Source organism: Rattus rattus, chromosome 2, assembly GCF_011064425.1.
Source record: "Rattus rattus isolate New Zealand chromosome 2, Rrattus_CSIRO_v1, whole genome shotgun sequence".
NCBI classification, from domain to species: domain Eukaryota; kingdom Metazoa; phylum Chordata; class Mammalia; order Rodentia; family Muridae; genus Rattus; species Rattus rattus.
The window spans coordinates 88,153,314-88,180,603 of record NC_046155.1 but is presented as its reverse complement, the minus strand read 5'-3'; the positions used below and the strand labels follow the sequence as shown (position 1 = coordinate 88,180,603).

At 37.3% G+C, this 27,290-nt stretch overlaps 1 protein-coding gene and 1 non-coding gene across 7 annotated transcripts in view; one reads left to right on the top strand and one right to left on the bottom strand.

Annotated features, from left to right (window-relative positions):
• Positions 1-24,017, bottom strand: part of Btbd10 (BTB domain containing 10) — a 57,522-nt gene extending 33,505 nt beyond the window's left edge. The window contains exons 1-5 of one of the 6 annotated variants that reach the window (XM_032892864.1): positions 23,836-24,017; positions 23,497-23,583; positions 19,586-19,650; positions 18,137-18,277; positions 1,206-1,363 (exon numbers count right to left, since the gene is read on the bottom strand). In XM_032892864.1, the coding sequence (XP_032748755.1) occupies positions 1,206-1,306 (101 nt within the window). In that variant the 5' untranslated portion in view covers positions 1,307-1,363; positions 18,137-18,277; positions 19,586-19,650; positions 23,497-23,583; positions 23,836-24,017. Of the gene's footprint in view, positions 1-1,205; positions 1,364-2,451; positions 2,927-18,136; positions 18,278-19,585; positions 19,651-23,496; positions 23,584-23,835 lie in introns of those variants that run through there. The other 5 variants (XM_032892863.1, XM_032892865.1, XM_032892868.1 and 2 more) reach the window with 5 other exon arrangements.
• On the top strand, positions 11,709-11,815 carry LOC116894841. The gene has a single exon (XR_004387056.1). It is a non-coding gene; the product is annotated as a U6 spliceosomal RNA (small nuclear RNA).
• Positions 24,018-27,290: the final 3,273 nt, after the last annotated feature.

Below are 27,290 nucleotides of genomic sequence, written 5' to 3'. Positions count from 1 at the left end.
TAATGTACTATTTAGTGCACATCAGCAGGAACAAATCAAGAGTTAAAAGCATAACACAAAATTCACTTGAAATTTATAAATACACAGTATGGTGTAGCTAGCCATAATCCTACACAGTAATAAAACTCATAACTTTAAAGCCTCCCAAATAAGGACAAGATAATTATCTAGGAAATAAACAAGAGTCTTACTTGAAGGATATTCATACAGAAAAACCAAACCAAAAACTATTTACACTGTGTGCCACATACTTGCAAATTAATGATATCAGCATCAATCTAAGATAACACATGAAATTCTACAATATGTGTAAGTATCTTCTCAGGAGAGTTAGGAAGTACCAATCACTCATATTTTCCAAATATTTAGATTAGGTATTCAAATCAGTTTTCTTCTTTTTTTAGTATTACAAAAAGGAATTCAAAGTTATGGTATAATTTAAGAAAGCATGTACTTGTTATCAGTATTCAGAAGAATTTTTTAATTTGAGAAAGTTATACTTTCAGTAATATCTTCTACATATTTATATAGCAAAATTCTCTATGAAAACATGCTTACATACCTGTGATATATGGAATTTATTAGCTGTCATTTAACATCTTAAAATATCAGATTACAAAGTATTCTAAATGACTCATTTTATCACAGTACAAAATCAAAGTTAAAAACATAACATACAGATAAGCACGAACTTTTGAGATCAATTTCATTTCATGTATCAAACTCAAAATGAACCAGTAGAGAGGTCTGCAAAGATGAATTTTCCCATTTGATCAGTATGCCTACAGAATACATTTTGCATACTTAAAGATGTACTGAGGCAAGTACTGACACAACATATAAACTGTCATTCTTAAACCTGCACACATAATATATTTAAAAAAGAAATAAAACTTCTATTAGACAGTTTCAAATACCTAACTAACCTAACTTGCCAGAATTCCAAACTGATCACATTATAACACCTAATTATTGAGTCAACTAAAATGTTAACATAATCTAGAGACAAGTATTAAAAAAAAATACTGAAAGATTAAAAGAAATGTTTCTCTAAAAGCTATTTCAGGAGAAACACACATGCACAATGCTTTGTAAATGTGGCTACATCCTGACAGGACTTACCACAATCAAATGAGCAGTGGTTTTTATAATCAGGCTGTTGAACAGAGCTTTGATATGGGAAATATATATTTTTTTCTACCTACCTTGAATGTTTATAAAGTTTACGAGGTCTACTATGCAATTTCCGATCCCAATTCTCTGGATCACTGGAGTTACTGTCATAGGGATGCGGCCGTCCTGCCATCCCACTTCAAGTTTCCTCACACTACTGCTCTGAAAGCACACATGTAGCACCCATAACCTACATAAAAGAGTAGTGTTGACCTTTAAATCTATTCCATGCAGAATAAAACAGCCATAGAAATTTTATATACTAGAGATTACTGTGGTGTACTTGTAAAGTGGTTAAGTAGATCACAAAACACTAAACATCAAATGTCACAAATCAGGTTAAAATAAACCTCAGAAATCTTTTAAATGTACTTTCTACCTGATATATTTGCTAAATTCACTGCCCTGTGAAACAGTTTAATAATACAGCCTTACAATGAGCAAGTATCCATAAGTAACTCATGTTATCAAATATCAATCAGTATCCTCAAAACAAAAACAATCCATAGAATGAATGACTATTTTACATAAATTTTCAGTTGGAATATTTCTTAATTGCCAAAAGTTAAAATGCTTACAAAGTCATTTTTTTTTTTTCTCCACCAAGGATTAAATTTAGGATCTTGTGGAGGCTAGCCAAGTGCTCCACCACTAAGCTACATCCCCAAGTGTCACAAAGCATCTCAGGACCAAATAACAATGTTATTATTTCCTTAACCAAACTGATGCTGAATAGAACGTTAATTTTAATGACAAATGTATGTATACAGTTATCCTATTTCCTTACAATGCAATTACCAAAAAATGCTTTACCATGAAACCTATCAATATTTTTTCTTATATATGAGATTTATTACTAAGTCTATTAAAGTTATAAACTCCAATAACTTTACACAATATCTTAGCTAAGCATTTAAAAAGTATATCCAGTATTTAATATTCCCAATCATGTTGCAAGAGTGGCATTATAATCTCGTATATAGAATAAAACAACCTCAGAATTTTGGTAATTTTGCTGAGGTTCACAAAGTTGATCAGCTGTAGGATTATAAAAACAATGAGGATTTGGTATATAAAATAATCCTGGTCTTAAAAACAGATCAGAGTTTACTTACAGGGATTGTGAAACTTCCATACACTCCCCACACCACCACCATCACCACCATAAAACCAAATGATAAATAAATGTAACTGTTCAAATTGTTTAGCTAAATTGTGTAAATCTGATTAGAACCAGACTTTCTGACATTGGCTCTGCCATTCTTTCTCTATACTCACTTTGAACTGGATTTGATGGAGAAGTTGTCCTAAAAAGTCAAAGACAGGGCCATTGAGAGGGCTTCTTGTGTAAAAGCACTCTTGTAAGCCTTGCAGCCTGATGGGTAGAACGGATTCTGAATATTGTCCTCAGACCTCCACATACATAAGTGGCATGTGGTGACTTATACACACTACTACCAATAATAATGATAATAATTTAAGTGAAAGACAAATATCAAAATTTGGAAAACACCTTCCTGAGTTTTAGATGGCCACATCATCTTGGTCTCTCAAATCAGTTGGAGTCATCTTTATACAGCAAGTTAAAAAATTTGAAGTTATCCTTGACTTCTCACTTTCCCCTACTAAATCTACTTCAAAACTTTCTTGATTCCTTCCTTTCGTTTTCATCCATAAAGCTAATGCTGCCTTCATGCTGAACCAACCATTTTGTCTATCAATAAGCCTCTTGGCTAGTCTCCTTACCACCATGTAATGGGAAATTTGCACCAAAAAAACCAAAAAAAAAAAAAAAAAAAAAAAAAAAAAAAAAACCCAAACCTTTCTAAAAACATTTAATGGCTGTCCGATTCCTATACCTAAACTGCTTATAAAAAGTTCGTTTAAAAATTGGCACTTGAATCCCAAATATCCAGTGTCACAGTAGACAAATTAAAGTGTTCTATTGTACTACTGTTGAAGCTTCAAGAGCAATTACTGGAGTATTGAAAAGTATTTCTAGAAAATAGATCCCTGTTTATATTTAGAGACAACAGAAATAGTCTATGCTCCAAATAACTTAGAAATACTCTATTACAGAGGCTGGACCTGTTGGTTAGATCTGTACACTTTCTTTAGGAGACTACCAAGAGTCAACTGAGAAAAAGGTGATTCAATTACTTACATATTCCTATCTCTTGGCTATTGTTATGTAGAGTGGAGGCAAACATTACACCAGAAACCTCAAAGACAACTCTAACACAGTAAATGTGTTACTATTTACTATTTCCAGATAGTTTGAATTAATGACAATGACCCAGAGAAGAACATTAAAAAAAAACAATAAAAAGTGTAAGGAGACTTACTGTTATCACTAGGTATTAGTGAGCTAACAAGTTCATATGTTTCCTTCTACTTAAAACAATAAACAGCCCTACTTGTTTGTATATTATGAAAAACTTTTAGAGCTAAGATTAAAATCCAATTTAACCAAAGTCTCATGCTTTTTTCCAATGTACCAGCTACATATACAGGAATTAATGTTGGTTCCTTATTACCAACAGATGTCCCTTTAAACCTCAGCCTCCTCATGTCTTGTGTGTCCTTTATCTTTGTAGGCTGTTTAGAAAGGTTGCTATACAAGAGCTTTTCTATTAATATGAAATTATATATATTTGTGTGTGTGTGTGTGTGTGTGTGTGTGTATATACCCACATACATATATAGGTACACATGTACCTATGGGCACATGCATGTGGAGGCCAGAGGTCCATGTGGATTGCCTTCAATAGTTCTCCACCTCATCTTTTGAGACAGTTTCTCACCATATTCACTGACAAGACAGACTGACAGATCAGTAAGCTCTGAATATGCAGCTTCTCCAGGACCTCCTGCACTAGTGTTACAGACACATGCTCCCATACCTGCCATTTCACATGTGTGCCAGAGATTTAAATTCAGGTCCTCATGCTTGCAGAGCAGGAAATTTACCAACTAGGATAGCTCCCCGGTGCTTATTTTTGTCTTTCAAACTAGAAATTCAAGTGTAGTGATTATTATAAAGATCTTGTAAGCTGGAGAAAATAATGAAGGCTGAAGGCTGTAGGTAATGGTGCTCTGGGAGTCAAGTAATGACAGGAGAAAAGAGGATTCCTGTAAGCTGTCTTGAGACCTCTACACACACACACACACACACACACACACCATGGCAAACACATACCCCCTACCTATGTTTTGTTTTGTTTTTGTCCACATACATATAACTTATCCTTTAAGGGAGAACAATGACGGAAGGCTTAGAACCTTCAGTTAACGGCAAAGACAAATATCAAGAGGTGTGGGCGATTAAGACTGGTAAGGAATAGTCAGGAAGAGATCTGTGTCGACTAAATGTCCTAAAGTAACCTCTATATAGAAATGACCAATAGGAGTAAAGACTACCCCAATGAGTAAATGAATCACTTATGACTGGCAGTCAAAAAGATACCTAAATGCTCAGTTAATTCTTTACTAAGAAACACTTTACTGAAGCCTAGACTAATAATTCTGAAGGATCATAAACTTTAAGATTATTTGATTAAACTCCCAACTAGGAATAAAAGAGGCTGTAGAATCAGAAAAGCAGAAAATACATTAACATGTATGTGGTAGTTTGAATGAGAATGACACTTGTTAAGTTCATATATTTGAATATTTGGTCTCCAATTGATGAACTATTTACATAGGTTTGGATGTTATGGCCTTGTGGGGGGAGGTGTGTTATTGAAGGCAGACTTCAAGTTTCAAAACATCATATCTAAAGACATGATCATTTATGTCATTTGTCACTGTGTCATTTGTAAAGACAGCTCTTTCTCTACTTGAGGATCAAAGTATAGCTTTCAGTTGTTCTGCCATTGTGCCTTTGCTTCACCATCATGGACTCCAAACCTCTGAAACTATAAGCCCAATTAAATGCATTCTTTTCTGTTGTTGTTGCTGTTTTGATTTTAAATGCATTCTTTTATAAGTTGCCTTGGTTGTCGTGTTTTGCAATAGAAAATAACTAAGACAATGTAAAAAAAATCACAAAGAATTGAAAATGTTCTAGAAAATGTTTATAATTTCCTTTTGATTAACCCACTTTAAATATCCCTTTGGAGTGTAACACAAATCCATAAAATAATGGAAAAGGAACTAAACATTCATTTTTAGGAACATCAAAAACTGTAGAATTTTTAAGGGACTTGAATATTGCATATAGTCATAGGCTGCGTGCATGCACGCGCGCGCTCGCGCTCTCTCTCTCTCTAAATGGAAATCCAAGGAACAAAAAAGAATTTTTTTCTAAATGTAGCCAAGTAAGCTTCTTTATAGAAAACAACAATCTAAACCTGAAAAGACTATTTTTAAAAGCCTGTTTAAAACAGGGGCTGGAGAATGGCTCAGTGGTTAAGAGTACTAGTTAGATTCCTAGCACCAACCTGTCACCAATGGATCACAAGTATCTGTAACTCCAGTTCCAGGGGAATCAATGTCCTTTTCTGGCCTCTATGACGTCAGGCACCCAAGTGTTTCACAGACATGCATGCAAGCAAAACATGCAAACACATAAATTAAAAAAAAAAAGCCTATTTAAAACTAGAAAATCTCAAAAGCAAATCACAGTGAGAAAAAAGGAACAGAGCCTGAGTTCAGCTACAAGATTTTCTGCTTAGATTCTTCTATTTCACTCTCAAATAGGGTGAATAAAAACCAAGAAGCCATGCAACTCAACCTGGAAGAGAAAATCTCAATACTGCAAGTATAAATAGAAATTTAAAGCATATATACTGAAAACTGGGGAAAACACAAAAAGGTAAAGACCCAAACGCTGAGCATAAACTTCACTTGGATCATTGGTTTGTTGTAAATTCTACATACAGGGGAGATAGACTCCAGATAATCCCAATAACTTGCCCCTCCCACCCCAAAGGTAGACCACTAAAGAATCTACCCTCAAAAGTTTTATAACACAAGATCTATGATTTGATGCTTTTTTTTCTTTTATTTGATAGTTTCTTTATTTACATTTCAAATGTCATCCCCTTTCCCAGTTTCCCCTCTGGCAACCCCCACTCCCAATTTGCTGTTTCTTAACTCAGCGTATTCCTTAAGCATATATAGCACAAGCAGCAGAAAACTGAAACCTTTACTGCTAGGATGTTAATGAACAGAGACCACCAGGAAATAGGGTGGAAACAGAAAGCGTTTATCTCTCACCCCCTCCAACCCACCCTCCAAAAGAACACAGAAAGGGTGAATTAAAACTGACTATAAACTTTGCCCAAATTCTTGGCTAACATCAAATAATAATAGGTACAAGAAGAAATTTCTTCCACAGACTTGCTCCCAAATATGAAGCCAATGAGAAAAATAGATTAAAAATGGAAGAACTGGTCTGACAAAGCTACTATAAAGTACAGGGGAGATAAGTCTGCCTGATTCCAGGTTAAATAGTAGTTGCTAGAACAACAAACGACAACCCTTATAAGAATACCATAACAGCCAAATTTGAACTAAAAATTGTGGCATGCCAAGAAATGTGACAATAAAAAAGATCTGAAAAAACCTGGATTCCATGTGGACCCAGATGTTGGGTTACCAAACTTCAAAGCACTCTTTATGAATATATTCAAACAAAGGCCCATAGACTCAAAGATCTAAAAGAAGAATCTTGATAAGTAACAAAAAGGAATCTCAGTAGATACATGACAAGTATCAAAAAGTAAAATGAAAAATCAGCTTGAGCTAAAAGGAACACTAAAATGAGAAATTAAGCAGTGTAAGAGCAGATGGCCCAGAGAAATGAGCAGAGTGGCAAAGAGCTGGGGTACATCTAATAACACACATACAGCAAATTAAGTATTGGAGCCCTACAGACACACAGCACGAATTATTATTAAAAGCTTTAAAGAAGCCAGATTTAAAAGAATGTCTGGAAATATCAAGTAGAAATAAAGGGGAAATTTATTTTCCATTATATTCTTTCCTATACTATTTGATTTTTGTAATTATGGTTTGTATAACAAGCTAACAGCATACTGGTAAATAAAGTATTTAGAAGTTGCTTTGTCACAGAAATTTTCCTTAACAGAATTTTTATTCTTTAATAACTGCTTAAGTACAATTCTGTTTTGGTTATGTACAATGATCAACACATATAGACTATCAAAATGTTTCTGCCATATGTCCCTCAAATACTACAAGATCCTTGAGGACAAAAGACAAAGTATAACTTATGTTTGTGTCCCCATGCCTTAGTACAGCTCACTGTAACCTGAATATAAGCTTTTATAAAATGATCTAATTAAGTAGCTAAGATGAAAGGGCCTGAAGGGCACGTACTATGATCCACTAAGGTAGAGGAAATGCACAGTGTAAATATTTATACGATGGCTTTGCAGTGGCTTGTCTTAAAAGAAAGCTATCACATAACTGAACCTACAATACAGTCATGACAAAGAGCACTGAGGGAAAAAATTATAATTCAATTTAAATCTAACGACAATACCTATTCACAAGCAACATAAACCAAGAAAGGAGAAATAGGGCTTTGGCTAGAACTCATTCTTGTCTGGGTTCTATCTCCCCCCCCCCCCCACACACACACGGTGGAGGGCATGTAGGAAGTAAAGTAAGTATAAATGCTCTGAAAATATTTTTAAAAATATCCAATAGCCGTAGGTGTCCCCAATATCCCTCAAAGATGATTGTTTACTTCACACAGAAGCCCTTTGTCAAATGTCAAATTGAGAATTTATTCAATTTCAATTCAAATAAGAAAAGTTTATTTTCTGATTTGTTGCAATCAAAATAAGGTTTATTTTTACAGTGCTAGACATCAAAGCTAGGGTTTTATGCATGACAGGAAATGCTCTACCTCTGAGTTACACCCTTGGCCTCCAAGTTCTATTTTTTGTGTGTGTGCATGTGGCAGATGAAGTTCAAAGTTGGGTGTCACTCCACAGGACACACAGTTTACCTTCTTTTAGGAAAATCTCTCTCAGTTAGCCTGGAACTATATTAGGTTACACTGGCTGGCCAGCAAGCCCCAGAGACCTCTGTGTCTTCAACGTCCTTGCACTAGGATTATAAACAAGTAATTTTTTTAATGGGGTTTTGGGGATTGAACTCAGATCCTCAGGCCTGAATGGCAAGCACTTTACCAACCGAGTTATTTCCCCAACAACCTAAGAACTATTTCATAGATTTTGTATTAAAATTACTTTGTTCACTTATCTCTCATTCTCTGCCTCATTTCTTCCTGTGTCCCCTCTCCATTCTCCCTCTCTCCTTTCCTTTCTTCCTTTATTTCCTTCCCTCTCCCTTTATTTTGCTTTTTTTCTTAACAGGGTCTTACTATGAATCCCAGGCAAGCCTTGTACTGGAAATCACGCCTCAATCTTCAAACTGCTGAGGCCGTGTCTACCTCATTGGCCAGCTGGTGTTCCTTTCTGTGTGCGGACCTAAGTGTGCACTTCATTCATTTCTTAATCGAGGTATTAACACATTTAAAAAAATTTGTTCTTTTCCTGTTTTGAACAGCACAATAAAGTTTAAAGTTCTTTCTGAATTACAAGTATTTCCAAATATCTGCTTAACATGTTTAGCATGTTTATAACAAAATTAACAAGTCCTATATATTTATAAGTTCTTTAACTCACTAAAAGATACAATTTTAAGTTAAAATATCACTGTTTTCTTTATGATTCTATTTTTTTCTTTTTATTATGTCCAAAGAGTTACACCTCCAAAACCAGAAATATTTTAAAATCAAAGCAAACCAGATTGACATGTGATTAACAGACAAAATTCCTAGAAGCTACTGAAATACATTACATTCAACTCTAAGAAACAGCAGCCTATAAGTAACTTACACATTGTTTTCTTTCATACTTTTCCAATGCTATGCATTTTTTCAGTCTTTATTAACGCAGCTTTTTTTTTTTACCTATTTATTATTTTCTTCACAACTTTCATTCCTTTTGTATTTCTTGGTTGTCTAGAAAGTGTCTTATGATGTGAGTTCTAGATTATAGTGCTCTTACAACAGAAAGAACTATATGAAAACAAAAATGTTTCAATCTGTGATGACTATACAATAGCCATGAAGCTATTATGAAATGTGGCTACAACAACCTTCCTATACATTAGTAACAAACTAGGAATTAAACAGGTAAACAACCTCATTGACAACTGCTTCAAAAAAGACATGAATAAATACCTTGGAATAAAACCAACCGAGGAAATCGAAGACTTTCTTATATTAAAAACTTCAGTTAAAGAGCACACTATATGGTGATGTGAATGAGTTGTCTCTCCTGTAGAGGTTGAGATGTTTGAATACTTGGTCCCCAGTTAGTGGTACTGTTTGGGGAGGTTTAGGTGTGGAGGAAGTATACCATGGGGATTGGACACTAAGAGTTAAAAAACTCTTTTGCCATTTCTAGTTTGCTCTCTGTGGTTTAAGATGTGAACTCCCAGTTTGTTGTTCCAGTCACTCTGCCTTGACCATGGTGTTTTGTTACAGTAATGAAAAAGTAACTAATACACACTGGAAGATTGAAAGATCTTCCATAGTCATGGATTGGAAGAATATTACAAAAGGAATTTACAGAATCAATGTATTTCCCATAAAATTCCAATGTTACCATACACAGAAACAGAAAAGGCAACAACAACAATAAATCCTTAAAGATCTTATGGAAGCACAAAAGATCTCAGACAGCCAAATAATCCTGAGCAAAAATAATGTGGGAAGCATCATTATACCTGATCAAGTTATACCACAGAGCCACCATAATAAAACAAACGAAATCAGCACCAGCACCAAAACATGCATGCTGATCAATGAACAGAGAAGGAAGACAGAAATATGAACCCAGAGTACAGTCACCTGATTTTGACAAAGATGCCAAAAACATACAATACAATGGAAAAAAACAAAAACAAAAACAAAAACAAAAAAGAAGCCTATTCAACTTAGGATGCTGGGAAAACTAGATATCTATCTGTAAAAGAAGGAAAATAGACTCCTATGTTTCATCTTTAACGAAAATCAACTCCAGTGAGTCAGACCTTAATGAAGACCTGAAATTCTGCAACCATTATGAGAGAAGTGCAGAGGAAAATGGTCCAAGATGAAAGTATAGGCAAGTACTCAGTTCTAATTACGACCCTAATCATTCAGGAAATAACGCCAACTGACAAATGCAACCTTGTAAAATTAAAAAACTTCTGCAAAGAATGGAAGCAGTCAATCCAGTGGATATGGTCTACAGAATGAAGAAAATCTTTGTTATCTATATATCTGACAGAAGGTTAGTATCTAGAATATATAAGGAACAAAGAAGCCTAAGCAAGAAATACAACAGCCTGGTCAATAAACGTACAGACAGTTTTATTCCACTAGCCATCACGGGAATGCAAATCAAAACCATAGTGAGAGTCTGTCTATCCCAGCCAGAATGAGTCACAAAGAAAACAAAGAACACCAAATGCTGGTGAGAATGTTGACAAATGGGAATTCTTACTGCTGCTATTACAAATGTAAACTAGGGCTGGAGAGATGGCTCAGTGGTTAAGAGCACTGGCTTATCTTCCAAAAGTCCTGAGTTCAATTCCTAGCAACCACATGGGGGCTCACAACCATCCGTAATGGGGTCTGATGCCCCCTTCTGGCACACAAGTGTACATACAGATAGAGTACTCATATACATAAAATAAAGATATTTTAAAAATTTTAAACTAGTTAAGTCACCATGGAAGGCATAATGAAGGTTTCTTAAAAAAAGTAAAAATAGACCTACCAGATGACCCAGCTAGACCATTCCTGGGTATTTACTCAAAAGACTCCAAGTCAAAGTATTACAGTACTTATCTATTTATGTGTATATTATAACCAAGTTATAGAATCAACCCAGTGTCCAACAACAGCAACAACAACAACAACAAAAGACTAAGAAAATGTGATCTACTTATACACTATGGATATATATGTTTCGGGCATAAAGGGACTGTGTGGATTTCAGGAAAATGGATGCAACTGAAGGATAAATATGTTTTCTCTCATTTGTGATTCCTAGATTTTATAGAGATACATAAAATTAAGTATAGATATTTGACATTACAATAGAAATGAAACTGTCTAAGGAAACAAAAGAAACTTGGAGGAGGGAAAGACAAGAAAAACAGTGGCAGGTGAGGTATGGAGGGCATCTACCCAATGTACAGTTTATGCTTTTATACACACACACACACACACACACACACACACACACACACACACTTTTTTTTTTTCTTAAATGAGTGCTGAAGAAATAGTTTAGTGACTAAGAGCATTTGCTGGTCTTTCAGAGAAGCTGGATTCCATTCCCAGCAATCATACAGCAGCTCACAACCATATGTAACTTCAGTTCCAGGAGATCCAGCACCCTTTCTGGCATCCACTGATACCAGGAACATACACTTATATACATCCAGGCAAAACATCCACACATAAAATAATTTAAAAAAATTTTAAAATATAAAAAATTGTGCTCCCCTCAGCAGCACATATACTAAAATTGGAACGACACAGAGAAGATTAGCATGGCCCCTGTGCAAGGATGACACGCAAATTGGTGAAGTGTTCCATATTTTTTTAACTCAAATAAATCAGTAGCCTTCCTGTACACAAAAGAGAAAAAAGCTGAGAAAGAAATTAGGGAAATGACACCCTTCATAATAGTCCCAAATAATATAAAATACCTCTGTGTGACTTTAACCAAGCAAGTGAAAGATCTGTATGATAAGAACTTCAAGCCTCTGAAGAAAGAAATTGAAGAAAATCTCAGAAGCTGGAAAGAACTCCCATGCTCATGGCAGGAATAATATAGTAAAAATGGCTTTTTTACCAAAAGCGATCTACAGATTCAATGCAATCCCCATCAAAATACCAATCCAATTCTTCAGAGAGTTAGACAGAACAATTTGCAAATTCATCTGGAATAACAAAAAACCCAGGATAGCTAAAACTATCCTCAACAATAAAAGGACTTCAGGGAGAATCACTATCCCTGAACTCAAGCAGTATTACAGAGCAATAGTGATAAAAACTGTATGGTATTGGTACAGAGACAGACAGACCAGTGGAATAGAACTGAAGACCCAGAAATTAACCCACACACCTATGGTCATTTGATTTTTGACAAAGGAGCCAAAACCATCTGATAGAAAAAAGATAGCATTTTCTGCAAATGGTGCTGGTTCAACTGGAGGTCAGCATGTAGAAGAATGCAGATCGATCCATGCTTATCACCCTGTACAAAGCTTAAGTCCAAGTGGATCAAGGACTTCCACATCAAACCACAAACTAATAGAAGGAAAAGTGGGGAAGAATCTTGAACACATGGGCACTGGAAAAAATTTCCTGAACAAAACACCAATGGCTTATGCTCTAAGATCAAGAATCAACAAATGGGATCTCATAAAACTGCAAAGCTTCTGTAAGGCAAAGGACACTGTTATTAGGACAAAACTACAACCAACAGATTGGGAAAAGATCTTTACCAATCCTACAACTGATAGAGGGCTCATATCCAAAATATACAAAGAACTCACAAAGTTAGACTGCAGGGAGACAAATAACCCTATTAAAAAATGAGGTTCAGAGCTAAACAAAGAATTCACAGCTGAGGAATGCTGAATGGCTGAGAAACACCTAAAGAAATGTTCAACATCTTTAGTCATAAGGGAAATGCAAATCAAAACAACCCTGAGATTCCACCTCACACCAGTGAGAATGGCTAAGATCAAAAACTCAGGTGACAGCAAATGCTGGTAAGGATGTGGAGAAAGAGGAACACTCCTCCATTGTTGGTGGGATTGCAAACTGATACAACCACTCTGGAAATCAGTCTGGAGGTTCCTCAGAAAATTGGACATTCCACTACCTGAGGACCCAGCTATACCTCTCTTGGGCATATACCCAAAAGATGCCCCAACATATAACAAAGACACATGCTCCACTATGTTCATAGCAGCCTTATTTCTAATAGCCAGAAGCTGGTAAGAACCCAGATGCCCTTCAACAGAGGAATGGATACAGAAAATGTGGTACATCTACACAATGGAGTACTATTCTGCTATCAAAAACAATGACTAAGAAATTTATAGGCAAATGGACGGAACTGGAAAATATCATCCTGAGTGAGGTAACCCAATCACAGAAAAACACACATGGTATGCACTCATTGATAAGTGGATATTAGCCCAAATGCTCGAATTACCCTAGATGCACAGAACACATGAAACTCAAGGAGGATGACCAAAATGCGAATACTTCACTTCTTCTTTAAAAGGGGAACAAGAATACCCTTGGGAGGGAATAGGGAGGCAAAGTTTAGAACAGAGGCTGAAGGAACACCCATTCAGAGCCTGCCCCACAGATGGCTCATACATATACAGCCACCGAACTAGATAAGATGGATGAAGCAAAGAAGTGCAGACTGACAGGAACCGGATGTAGATCTCTTCCTGAGAGACACAGCCAGAATACAGCAAATACATAGGCGAATGCCAGCAGCAAACCACTGAACTGAGAACGGGACCCTTGTTGAAGGAATCAGAGAAAGGACTGAAAGAGCTTGAAGGGGCTTGAGACACCATATGAACAACAATGCCAACCAACCAGAGCTTCCAGTGATTAAGCCACTACCCAAAGACCATACATGGACTGACCCTGGGCTCCAACCTCATAGGTAGCAATGAATAGCCTAGTAAGAGCACCAGTGGAAGGGGAAGCCCTTGGTCCTGCCAAGACTGAACCCCCAGTGAATGTGATTGTTGAGGGGAAGACGGTAATGGGGGGAGGATGGAGAGGGGAACACCCATAGAGAAGGGGAGTGGGAGGGGTTAGAGGGATGTTGGCCAGGAAACAGGGAAGGGGGATTAACAATGGAAATGTAAATAAGAAATACTCAAGTTAATAAAGATGAAAAAAAAAAGGAAACAGAAAAAAATATAAAAAATTTAAAAGGTGAGGAAGATAGTTTCTCGGTTTTTTTTTTTTTTTTGAAATTTTTAAATTTTTTTTTCAACTTTTTTGGTTTTTGGAGAAAGGTATTCTAGATAGCTCTGGCTGTCCTAAAACTTATCAGGTTAGCCTTGAACGCACGGAGATCCTCCTGCTTTCCCAGCTCTGGGATGAAGGGTGGGCACTACCATTGCCCAGCACGTCTGTTTATTTTCTCTTTGTTTTGTTTCTGAGACAGGGTCTTTATGCCACTCACCAATGTAGACCAGACTGGCCTTGAAATCTTGCCTTTGCCTCCTCAGTGATTAGACTGAAGATGTGTGGCACCACACTTGGCTCAAAAAGATAGTGTCTACTTCAACTGAAGAATCTGGTTTGGTTTCTCTGAACAAAGTATAACCATGTACTCTCTGCTAGCTTTAAACTCACTGTGCAACTGCAGGTAGCATAATCTCAGTGACTGGCCTGTCTCAGTCTCTTGGGTACTCCAGATACCAGACCTATGCCACCATACCTAAACGAAGTGGATTTTTAAAACTCTCTTAAAATCACTTTAAATAGCCACATGTGCCTCTATTATAGCTATTTCTTTGGGGTTTGACATGGCCGTCATATTCTGGAAGTTGAGCAGCTGTAATGACCAGGAAGGCTGGTAGCTACTGGATTTGCCAGTACAAAAGCAAAATATTACAGCTAAAAAATAATAAAAATATTATTTTTCCTTCTTCATTTTAAACAATCAAAGACTTGCGCCTTGGGACAAAATACTTGATAACAGAAAAACTCTCTCTAGATAGCATTATAGCTTAGGAATCTGAGCAGTGTTCCATTTTGAGAATAAACAATGTTTTTATATTCAAAGACCTTTAAATTAAGATTGATTTCAGTAACTTGCTTTAGCCAATTAAAGCTATGAGTCATATCTCTACAGTGAAATTTGGTATTTTTTCAATTATAATATACCATCTCTCAGATTTAATACACAACTCATCAAAATGTCAGACTCAGCTAATACAAAGTGACATTTCAAAACAGTAAGAGATAAAAAGATGACAGATAAGATTCTAAAAAAGAAATAAGAAATACCCAAGTTAATAAAGATGAAAAAAAAAAGAAATAAAAAAAATTCTAAAAAAGAGCAAAGGACTTGCTTTCCTAAAGTTCCAGAAATCAAAAATTTCAAAATAAAACATTTAAGAAAAAAGTTGAGGAAAAAGTGGGTAAACACTGATTTTCAGAATGAAAACAAAACCACCAAGATTCACATTTAAGTTAAAAAACAAACAAACAAAAATGAAGAAGAACTTCTGAGCCTTGGGAGCTAAAGAGCTGGCTCCCCAGGTAAAGCGCTTCACTACACCATCACGAGGACCACAGTCTGGATCCCAGCACCCACACAAGCCAGGCATCAATAAACACCTTTAAGTCCAGCTCAAAAGAATGGGGTACCCTCTTCTGTCCATCATGTGCATACATATGTACCAGTGCACAGACATGTGTCTCATGTCAAGAGACAGAAACATGCAGACACACATAATTAAAATAAATCTTTAGAAAAAAGCTAACGACAATTTTTCAAGGCAAAGAATTCTAGTATAAGAAACAAGAATGTACAATCAGTAGCCATATGCTAAAGTTTTTAGCAAAGACCCACCAAAGAAATCAGGAACTGGAACTGAGACTACAGGCTTCCAAGAATCACCCAACTATATTAAAATATAGGTGGCAAATTATAAATTTTATAACAAAATAAAGAGTTAGTTTTAAACATACAATTTATACACACACATCCTATCCAAAATGGTCAAAAGTGGGAAGAGAAGAAATTTTAAATCAGCTGTTTAACCTAGTAATGTTTTTGTTTGATGATAACCAAAGTGTTTGAATGATAACAATGGTAACTGAAGTATTGAGAAAATGGATACTCAAGTTTATGAGATAAACTTTTAAAGTAGTTATCATATATTTTAACACAACTATTCAAAGTTTGTAGGATAAATTTTTCATTAAAGCATTTCATAAGAAATGTTTCCAAGTTCTCATCATAAAACAATTTCAAAAGTAACACTATTTAAGGTTACTGTTAAATAGTATCATTCACTAGGGATGCATAGATATCTAAAATATAGCAGCTTTACCTCTTAATGCATTCTGAGCTCAACTAATGTAAATCATATGTATAATTCATATATCCTATCATAGCAATATTAAATATATAGTAAGAATATATTAAAAAGGAAAATAAAAATTTGCAGTAAAAATGCAATACAAACATTAGTTTTAATGTCTCCTTTCTACTGCATGGTAAACATTTTTCACACACCTTATAAGTAGTATGTGTAGCTCACCAGAGGAGGCACTAGAATAAAACACTCAGCAAACTTTCAATCTATATTATAGGCTCAGCCTTCCAATTACTAGGTGTAATTTACTACCTTAATCAGCTAAGAGGTTTTGATTCATGTTTGCTTCAGTTTTTTCTTCCAATTTTTTAGAGCATTAATTAATTTAAAGTACTTTTGTATACTATAGTTTGATAGTCCCGCTAGTCTCTAAATAACTATTCTCTTTTAAAGGAGAAACTAGCAATGTAGAACTTAATAAAACGACTGAAGAGTATCCTACAGTTAACTATCATTCAGGGAAGTTTCAGGTTCTATAAGCAGTTGTACATGGCTAAGGGATACATCTCAGCAATAGAGCCTGCTAGCATGTCAAAGCACAAGACCCTGGGTTTGAACCTCAGCACCAAAACAGCACATGCATACAAACACACATATAGACTCTAAATGAATAAATGAAGCGTTTAAAGAAGCAGACACCATCATTTGCTTTCTAGACATTAAAAAACTAAATTCAAGCCCACACTCTGTAAAACAAACTGCCTTGAATGAAATAATTACTTTAAAAATAAGTCAGCACTTTATATGCCCATCCAAAAATGAGAAAAATCATAAAAATTATTTGTTGCAAAAACTTTTACCTGTAATTCCTCCTTAGGTAACTAGGCTTTAAAGTATATTTTTATGGGGGATGAAGGGCAGACAAGAGGGCTGAGTGGACAAAGGTGCTTTTACTGCAAGTTTGATGACCTGAATTCGACCCCCAGAACCCATGTGAAGGAGAAAGAAGAGTACTAATTTCACATACTATCCTCTGATCTTCACATATGCTCTGTGGTATGTTCATCCTCTAGAACACATTACTGCCCACCCACCCACAATAACGGCAATTTTTAAATTACTTTTAGGTTGGCATTTAATATAATCTGTAAACAAAAAAATCCAGAATGTTCTACTCACTACAAGTAATAATCAAATATCTTAAAGTGGAAAATAAAATAATTTAATTAATAAATGTTTTGGTTTTAAAAAATTCTAATAGACATACTTCAAAATACCCCTCTTCTTTTTTACCTGACGTTAAAAGTATATAGACTAACAAATACCAGACAATAAATGCCAGCATTGAAAACAAGGAGGACTTCCTACTGTTCACTCTTTATCAGCATAAGGAAAAGGAAACTTTTTTAATTTTAGTACAAGAATTATACTGTCAAAAGCTATAAATAAAATTTTGAACGTGTCCTTTCTAAATAAGATTGGCAAAAATGTACATAAATTAACTGAGAGATGTGTTTCAAGAATATGGGTAGGTAAGCAAGGAGGTAGGACCAACAGTGCCAATATGCTATCTTCTGGCCATAAAGAAAAGTCAAAGTGCTAAACATTTACATTGATATATTGTTCTATTATTTATACATTTTAAAATACTCCTCCTTTATCTTTAAATCCCTAGCTATTATGTTCTATACACATTTCCATGTGAAGAAAAATTATTAAAGCGATTAAGTAGCTTTAGCATCAAAGAGCTAACAGTGAGCTTTAAACTCAAATCTAAATGATTCCAAATAACTCAAGAATAAAAATAATGACAATTCTTAATTACCTTAGAAAACTATTATTCATAGTGTCTAGTCAAGTAGTATTTTAATCAGTCATTCACTATGACACTATCATCTTATACCCAGCCAAATACAAAATGTTAATTTTCTTAGGTCGCCAAATACTAATATATCATTTCTTTCATCTACAACAATAAAAATAAGTAGTTAGCCTTCTGTATTCTCATGTTCAACACCCACAGGCTTAACCAACTCAAGATTGTACAGTTTTTGTCATTATTCTCTAAATATAGTAGGACAACCATTTGCATAGAATTTATATTGAGTTAGGCATTAAATAATCTCAAGATGACTTGAAGTGTATAGAGGATTTATTGTGTGTGGGTTATACAGAAATATTACTCCATTTTACAGCAAGAGCTTAAGCAGCTAAGGACTTTATATTCATGGGATGGTTAGCACCAATCCTCCTTGGACATTAAGGACATTTAATCTGGTAGATTACATTTTTTAAACAATATAATTATTAATAAAGAAAGGTGTCTTTTGCTTTTACTGGCAAAGATAAAGCAACGATACCTTACAATCTTCAGAAATCTGTGACATAAGCATGCATAAGTAACAAACTCTTTCCTCTTTGTGCTTTACTATTTCAAATATGGGTAAAGTATCTATTAACCAAAATGCTTGGGATAACAAATGTTCCAGATACTGGAGTTATTCAGATTTCACAATGAGATCACAGATTCTACCTGTTCTAATCCAAAGATCCAGCATCCAAACTCTACAGTTGTATTTAACTCACTCCACCCCCACTGCCTGTGAACCCACCATCACCCTTTTATCTTTCTCTAGAGAGCATCTCTGAGTTCTAATTGTTCACCTTCTACCTCTGAGTTCTAGTTTGCTACCTTCTTTGCAAAGAGGTATCAGTTTCAAGGACCACAAAGTAAACCAGGAGGAAATATTAAGGAAACCGCAACATTAGCTTGAACCCTAGTAAACATTCAATTAAAGAGAAAAACAAAACTCTAAACCAGATTGAATATCCCTTATCTGAAATGCCTAGGGCCAAAAGTATTTCAGATTCCAGATTGATTGTGGATTTTTTTTTTCTAAAATTCTGGAATGTTTGCATATATGAACTGAATTATCTTGGGCCCAAGACTAAACACAAACTCATTTACATTTTATGAATAGCCTAGACACATACTCTAAAGATAATTTTCAAACATGGTGACTAGGGAGATGCTCAGAAGAATTCAGATTTTGCAGCATTTCAGAGTTTAGATTTAGGATTAAGGAGGCCTAACTTGTAACTCTTCCTCTATAACAAACATCTGTAACTATCTCTTTCCCCACAGCCAACCTCTGCCATAATTTTACTTTAGACTAACAAAGCAACAATAAAGGAGTCAGATAGATGAGGATTAAAAATATAACCCAAACCACTGGCCAAATTGGAAATCACTTCAATTGTAAATTACACTTACCCAGTTAGAAATGTAGGTGTTCCATTTCCTTCTCCCTCACAGAGGTCCAGCCTGCTCAGATAAACCTACCATACAGATGAATATATTGAAAATGTATGTTCTAAGAAACAGGAGACCCCAAAACAGAACCAAAGGCACTGAGGAAAGTACATTCAACCCCTTCCTCTAATCCTCATTGGAAAAATAACTTCAGAGAGTGGAAGGAGGGGGCTGAAAGCTACCTGCAAACAAGCATTTCCTTCTTTGTAAGTCACCATAGAAACATGGGGGAAATGACGTTCCACACCCCCAACCCGAACATCAAGACAATCTACACAAATATATGACAATCCCTAAAACAAAAAATTCACTAACCTGGGTGCTTAGGAGCTCAGAGACTGAACTGACAATCAGGGAGCCTGTATGGTCTAACCTAGGTCCTCTTTATGTATACAAGTGATGGTTATATAGTTTAGTCTTCTTGTGAGACTACTAACAGTGGGAGCAGGGGCTGTCTCTGACTCTTTTGCCCCCTTTTGGGACCCTTTCCCTCCTACTAGGTTGCTTCGTTTAACTTAATATGAAGTATGTCCCATGTTCAGTTGATATTTCTGGGAGCCCTGTTCTTTTCTGAAGGGAAACATAGGAGGAGCAGCTCTGGGGAAAAGGGTAGACTAGGGCATAGGAACTAGGAAAGCAGTGAGGGGAAACCAGTGAGGATGTAATAAATGAAAATAATAAATAAAAAATGTTTTTAAAACTCTCAGGAACATTTTATAAACATAACACATCTTCTCTTTTCATCCCTTGCTCTTTTCACTTCCTCAAGCAGGGAACTGATGAAGAGATATTAGCCTCACTGAATTTAAAAAGACTGGGCTAAACATAAGAAAATCTAGTATATTACACTCTCCGCCTAAAGTCCTGACTTAAAAAAATATCCTTTGCAGTCTTCATACAAGTTTTAATAAACTCAGTTGTATCAGTCCTGTTTGTACAGTTGCATAGTAACAAAGGAGTATTTAGCTATTTCTTCTTCCTTTTTTAAACTCTGTTCCTTACATGGCTGGCTTTCATGACTTTACCACTAAGATAAAGACCCTTACTTTGCAATATCCACCTCTTGGGACTTGAGTTTGACCTATAAACTCCCATTCCTCACAGCCCAACAAAGCTTGAAGCAGATTATGTGATTAAAATACTTCCTACTAGTAAATAAATGAGTTTTAATCCACAAGGTTCAATCCCATAAATGCCATTAAGTCATGCTATGTATCAGACACAAAGTTTAATCAAAGTACACATTCTTCTTACTAGAAAAAAGAATTTCAATCAATGGCTTCTGTAAAGAAGAGGCACAAGAATATTTGTTTCACATTGCCTTCTTCATCCCATTGCCAAGCTTCTCACTCTCCCAATTCGCCAGGGGATGAGTATTTCCTCTGGTAAAAGTCAATACCCAGAGACACAGTGTGATAAGGTATAGCAAATAACAAGTATTCAGATCCTGAAATGGACGGTAGATGGGATCCTGGACTTAATTTTACATAGTAGGTACAAGTACCCTTCTAAATAAACCAATATACTCTTGATACTTTTAAATCAAATAATAAAAACAAATCAAAAGTTTTCATCGTTATTCCCATAGTAAAATGTTAATATAGTCCCTCTTAAAGTATATATTCCAAGGTTATCAGTAGATGCCTTAAACTATGACTAGTACCAAATGAATCCTTATGTATACCACCTATGAGAAACTTTAATGGTTACACACAGTAACAATAATTAACAATGAGATAGAAAAATTGTAATATATCCTAGTAAAATGTTTCTGTGACTAAATTTACACATCTTAGCAACCTTGGCATGGTTTTTTTCCTTCCTGATGAAGTTTGGAACTTTCACTTTTCTCACATACAAGAAGCACATTATGACTTCTTGTTGACGTAGATGAATTAGTAACAGCACTGCTTTTGTACTGTGGGCCATCACTAAATAAAATAAGAGTTCTTGAACACACTGTAAAATTATCAGTCAGTCTGATAAACAAATTACTACTAAAGTGGCAGATGGATGGGTAGCACATCCTGGTCAGATTCACTGGAGAAAAGAAGTGGTCTATATTCCACGCAGGTAGTGTGAGAATCACAATTTTATCATTGAACTTGAAATGGTATGCAATTTAAAACTTACGAGCTTATTTATGGATTTTTTTCCCATCTAATGATTTCAAACCAGTAATAAACTACAAAAAAAAAAAAAAGTGTAGACAATGAGATACTACGTTAGAAATTATGTTTAGTCTGTAGCCCTGTATTTAAAGGGCACTAAACCATGTATTGATTTTAATAAGATTAGACATTTTTCACAATTCTAAAAATCTATAATTCCAAACTGACATAGTTGATTTAAACTTGTTTCTAGTTATAAAATTAATTCTGACCTATACACAGCTCCTAAACCAAGATATAAAACAAAGCTCTAAAATACTCTCGTATGTTAAAATACAACTAGGTTTGATTGTGTTACATGAAGGCTTTTTTTGTTTTACCTGTTAATATTTCAAAAATGGGGAAATCAAACTTAAAAATCTGGAGTTCCTGTATTCTTTAAGAAAGCTGAAGACTGACTCCACACTCATCTACACAGTTAATCAGATGGGCTTGAATCCTGACGTCTCTCAGAGAACAGCCAGCTGTCTAGTACCTGCCAGCATGTGCATGGTCCTCACTCTTACTTCTAAGGGATTCTAGGGATGCTAGTATCTCCAGATCACTTGGACACTCCACGAGACCATTTAAATGTAAAAGGCCATAAAGCAGACCACAGTTCTTTGTGATTTCATTTAATGGTTAAAAAATAGTTATACAAGTCTTTGAAGAATAGAACAAAACAAAACAAAATTCAGATCGGCTGGAGGGTAACATAGGAGGAAAAAAGCCCGCCTGGAAATTTGAATATGAAAAAATGTCTACAAATCAAAACATTGCTTGGAACTTTCTGAACTCCATTATTCTGGGTCCTAAACTCGCTCCTCCATGTTTCTGAAGCTCCCTCCTTACCTTCTCTCCGCCCATAAATGCTGAATACTCTAAGCTCTACGTTAGAGAAAACTATTATGCCTAAAATCTTCAAAAGTAACTGTCCTCGAAAACTATATTAACTCATCTTTATCTCCCATTAAGTAATTTTCCAAGTACTTTCTAATGCTTTCTGCTTGATATTCAATATCAGTCCTTGGTTCAATGCCGAGGGCTGAGTTGTAGATGGACTCTCTAGTACAGAAACTTTTTCAGTCTTTACATTTACATGTTTTTATTATATCTTATCATCCATTTCTATAGTCTATTTCATTCAATATAAACCCATTTCTAAAAAGTTCTGATCTAATTTAGCCAGTGGAGCTAGAAAGAGTGGGAGGCAGGCAAGAACAGAAAGAAAGCCAACTGCCAATCAATCAATACACTGTGCTCCTCCATCCAGATTGTTAACTTAAATAAAAAGCACGCAGACTCTTTCATGGCTATAAAATAATTTCACATACTAAGTGCACAAAGTGGAAAACATTTTAGCATGTTCTGGGCTCCAAATACCAATAAGAGACCACGACTCAAATTTTCAAAGAAAAAAAAAAAGAGAGAGAGAGAGAGAAGCCCGGAAAGGCTGAGGTTAGGCACACTAGCCAACATTAACAAACTAAGTGAAATCTCAGCTCCTCTCAAGCCCATACCCCCAAAGTAAGAGGTGTCAGAGGGCTTGTGTCTTACAGAGAGTAAATCAGAACCTTTACTAGGCAAGTTAGGGGAAACAAAGCTTTACCATTGTTGATACGGTTACAGGATAAAACCACACAGCACATTACAGGTGTCTCATCCTCCACCCAAAGGGCGACTCCCCCACCACCTTATCCCCAAACCCGGAGCCTTACTCACCGCCCTATTGTGATGCGCCTCCTTAGGGTTGTCGCTGCGGTGACCCAAAGATGACAGGAAAGGGGCGGGGCACTGGGTTACTCTGCCCTGGAAAGGAGGTTGGAAAGGAGGTGTGAGAAAATAGCCTTTTTTTCCCCTGGGGAAAGGCCTCCAGACTCCTAACCCCCAAAGCAGCACCTTTCTCCGCCTCTCCCGACCCAGTACCCGAGCCGGCAGCCCTGAGTACCGCTCCCCACGCTCCTGGAGCCGCCGCCAGCCTCCCGGACCCCGGTCACAGCAGCCAACCTCGCCCTCGGCTTCCACTGCAAACCCAGCCGCCCGCACCCGGCCCACTCCAACCTGCCGGCCCCTGAGACGTCCACCGAGAGTTGAGGAGAAGAGCTACAAGAGCGAGCGAGCGAGCGACGCTCCGCTCCCTCCGCCTACTCAACCGGATCCCTCCGGTACTAGGTGTAAGGCGGCCGCTCCACCGGCTGCGCCTACCAGAGCCGCCCGGGCAGGTTGCAGGCCGGCTCTTTAGCTGCTTCTCGCGAGACTTCGCACTAGGAAGAGGGGAGGCGAAGCGAGTTCTCGCGCGAAGGGCGGCGCTCCTCCCACAGTGGGCGTGGCGCCGGGGCACGGGGCGGCTGAGTAGTGTTTCAGGGTCTCCGCTGGCAGTGCTGTGCTTTAGTTTGCCTGTGAACTCTGCGTTCGGCAGTTAGCCGGGACGGGTCTCAGGCCACCTCCACACCCGTGAGCACATCCTCACTCCACGCTTCCTGTCACCTATAGGGAAAAACGGACAGCGTCTCCGGGCCAGTAAAAGCAGTGCCTGGGAGACTTCTAGGAGAGCGTTTCTCTCAGCAGAGCGAACGCCCGGGTCGCCTCCCCCACGCGGGGTCAGCGAGCAGGTACGGGCCACACGGGGCGTTGGCAGGCGGTGGTCCGGAGGTCGCCGATCTGCGGCCGCTGCTTGGTTTCAAATGCTCTGCTGTTGGCGGGAACCGGTGCACTAGCTGACACACCTGCGGTGGCGCCACCTCGGGGACGTGAAGAATCACCTGAATGGGATGAGTTAGTTTCTGGCAGGCAAAAGCTCGCCAAAGTAGCGTCCCGGTCCTTCAGTGTCACCCAACCCACCGAGTGCCCAGTGTGAGGCTCTAAAAGAGATGAAAAAGTGAGAAAGGCGTCTCCCCGGCGCTCAAAACTCTCACGCTCCGGGGATTCAGACCCACAGAGAACAGATAATCCTCATTATGCTTGCTAGGGAACGTGCTCCCCTTTGTGAGTGAGCAGTAGGAGCTGATCTGAGATAATCTTGTTTAGAACCCTCTGTGCGTTGCTCACACCTCTGGTCTTAGGATTCGGAAGGGTGGCAGAAGCTGAAAGATTTGAGTTCCAGGTGTGTCTGGGCTAGAGTGAGATCACTAGGGAATGGATGGCATTTGAGTCCAATTTAAATCAGAATTTCCCCCATTTCGAGAAGAGTAGGAAGGGCATAAACAAAACCCAATACTGGTTTCAGTATTTTGGCATGAAAACTGATTTGTGAAAAGAACTTTGTTTAAAAATCTTGTCACTTTAAGAAAAAATTCCTTGGATCCCATGTGTGATACCATGTGTTTTCCAAGCCAGCATTGATTGCTAAGGAAATTAGCATTTGAAGTGGAAATCTGGTAGTAAGCATACTTTCCTCCTGAAAATACTTAAATATCAGAGGCCAAAGGAAGACAAAGATTATTCTTATATAGCATAATGTTTTTATAGCCAACGTTCTACATTCTTGGAAATTGCTGGAAATCTTCAAAACTTTGTAAGATGAGCAAGCTAGTGAGGTTTGTCATATGAATAATGTTCAAAGAAACCTCAAGAAAACCCTCAACAATAGCAAAGTCCTCACCAATCTTGATATCAAGTCTTCTGTAATTTATCTCAAATGAACTATAGCATAAGTTAGGAGGAAAGATTAGTCAAACAGGATTCATTCATTCCCTTATGTCTAAATTGAAGCTGTCATTTCCTAATGAAAGGTTTTGGCCAGACCATGGTGCATGCCTTTAATTCTAGCACTCAAGAGGCAAAGGCAGGCAAATCTGTGAGTTTGCAGTTAAATATGTATAAACATATCCATGCTGTGGAGGCCAGAGACTGATTTTGGCATCTTCTAGTAATCTTCCACTGTATTTTTGGGGGACAGTGTCCCTCACTGAATCTGGAGCTCTTAAATTCTGCTAGTCCTACTACAAGCCAACTCCAAGGAACCCTCTTGTCTCTGCTTCACCAACACTGTGCCATCATGTCCAGCTTTTAACTGAGTACTGGGCACTGAACTCAGTTCCTAGTGCTTGAGTGGCAAGCGCTTTACCAGTTGTGCAATCTCATGGCCCAAGTTACCTAAATTAATTGATTTTACTTGGTACTCAAGTTTTTTTGGTTGGTTGGTTGGTTTGGTTTGGTTTTTGAGGCAGTCTCAAAATACTTCTAGCCTAGGCTGGCCTGAAATGTACTATATAGCTCAGGCTAGCTTCCAACTTGAAGTAGTCATTCTGCCTCAGCCTGAGTGCTGGGATTATAGGCATGACCAACCTAAATCTGCCCAAAATCAAGGTTCTTTTATTACACTGCAATCTTAATTGCTAATATTAAATCTCAAATCACATATGTCACACAATGAAATATGAGCTACACAACAGGAAAAGTAAAAAGAAAAAAAAAATGTCCACAGTGTAGTGTTTTATAAAAAAGAAAGAACCAGGAGTATGTTTGGTCGAGTTGTGTGGTGAGGTGGAATGGGCCTCTGTGAGCCCATGCTGAGGTACCCCCTGCGGTACCAGCCACACAACGGATATAGTATGGAATAGAGTTTATTTAGGAGATGGGAAAGGGAGTTGAAGGAGTAGAGGCAGAGAAAGGCAGAAAGAGAGAGGAAGAGAGCCAGGAACATGTGGAGAGAGGGGGGATGGGGTGGGGAGAGAGGCAGAAGGTGCAGAGAGAAAGAGGATAAGAGAGTGAGGAGGGGACAAACAGTCCCTTTTACAGTGAGTCATGCATACCTGGCTATTGCCAGGTAACTGCGGGGTGGAGCCTGAGTCTAGAAGGAATGCTAACACCCAGAACTCTAAGGATCCTAACTAAAGAACCAGCCCAAGGCTGCTCCAAATGCAAAAGAGAATCATTATAATAGATAAAACAGTAAATACAAGGAACCCAATCCCAGAGCTGTTCTGTGGCCCGGCTGCCAAAGCACCCTTGGTTCAAGGCCTCGCAGCTGGCTTAGGATGCAATGGATCCAGATGAATGGAAGTTCAACTGGATTTAGTCCAACAGAGAGATAAACTATGCTGGAGACAGTCTGCATTTTGTTATCTGCCAATTCCTATAACACAGGAATTGCAAAATTCCTTGGTCTGATGTGTTTGATAAACTCACAAATCTGGTTTCTCTGATAATGATTCATATATACCTAAGTGTCTATGTGTCCCTGGTTTAGTAAGTTCAAAGGTGGTACTTTTTTAAATTTTATTTTAAAGATTTATTTATGTGTATGAATGTTTTGAGTGCATAACTGTTGCTTACAAATATCAGAAGGCATCAGAGTCCCTGGAACTGGATGTGAGCTACCATGTGGGTACTAGGAATTGAACCCAGCACTAGTGTGAAGATTTGAGTTTATTGCCCAACATATAAGCTAACATACAGTGTTTGAGCCAATCCCAAGCTCTTAAATCCTTGGCACACCATCACCATGCTCTAATGAAAGCCTTGCCTGATGGGTCACTCAGAAAGAGGGGAAGGGAGGGAGTGCTGTCGCCTGT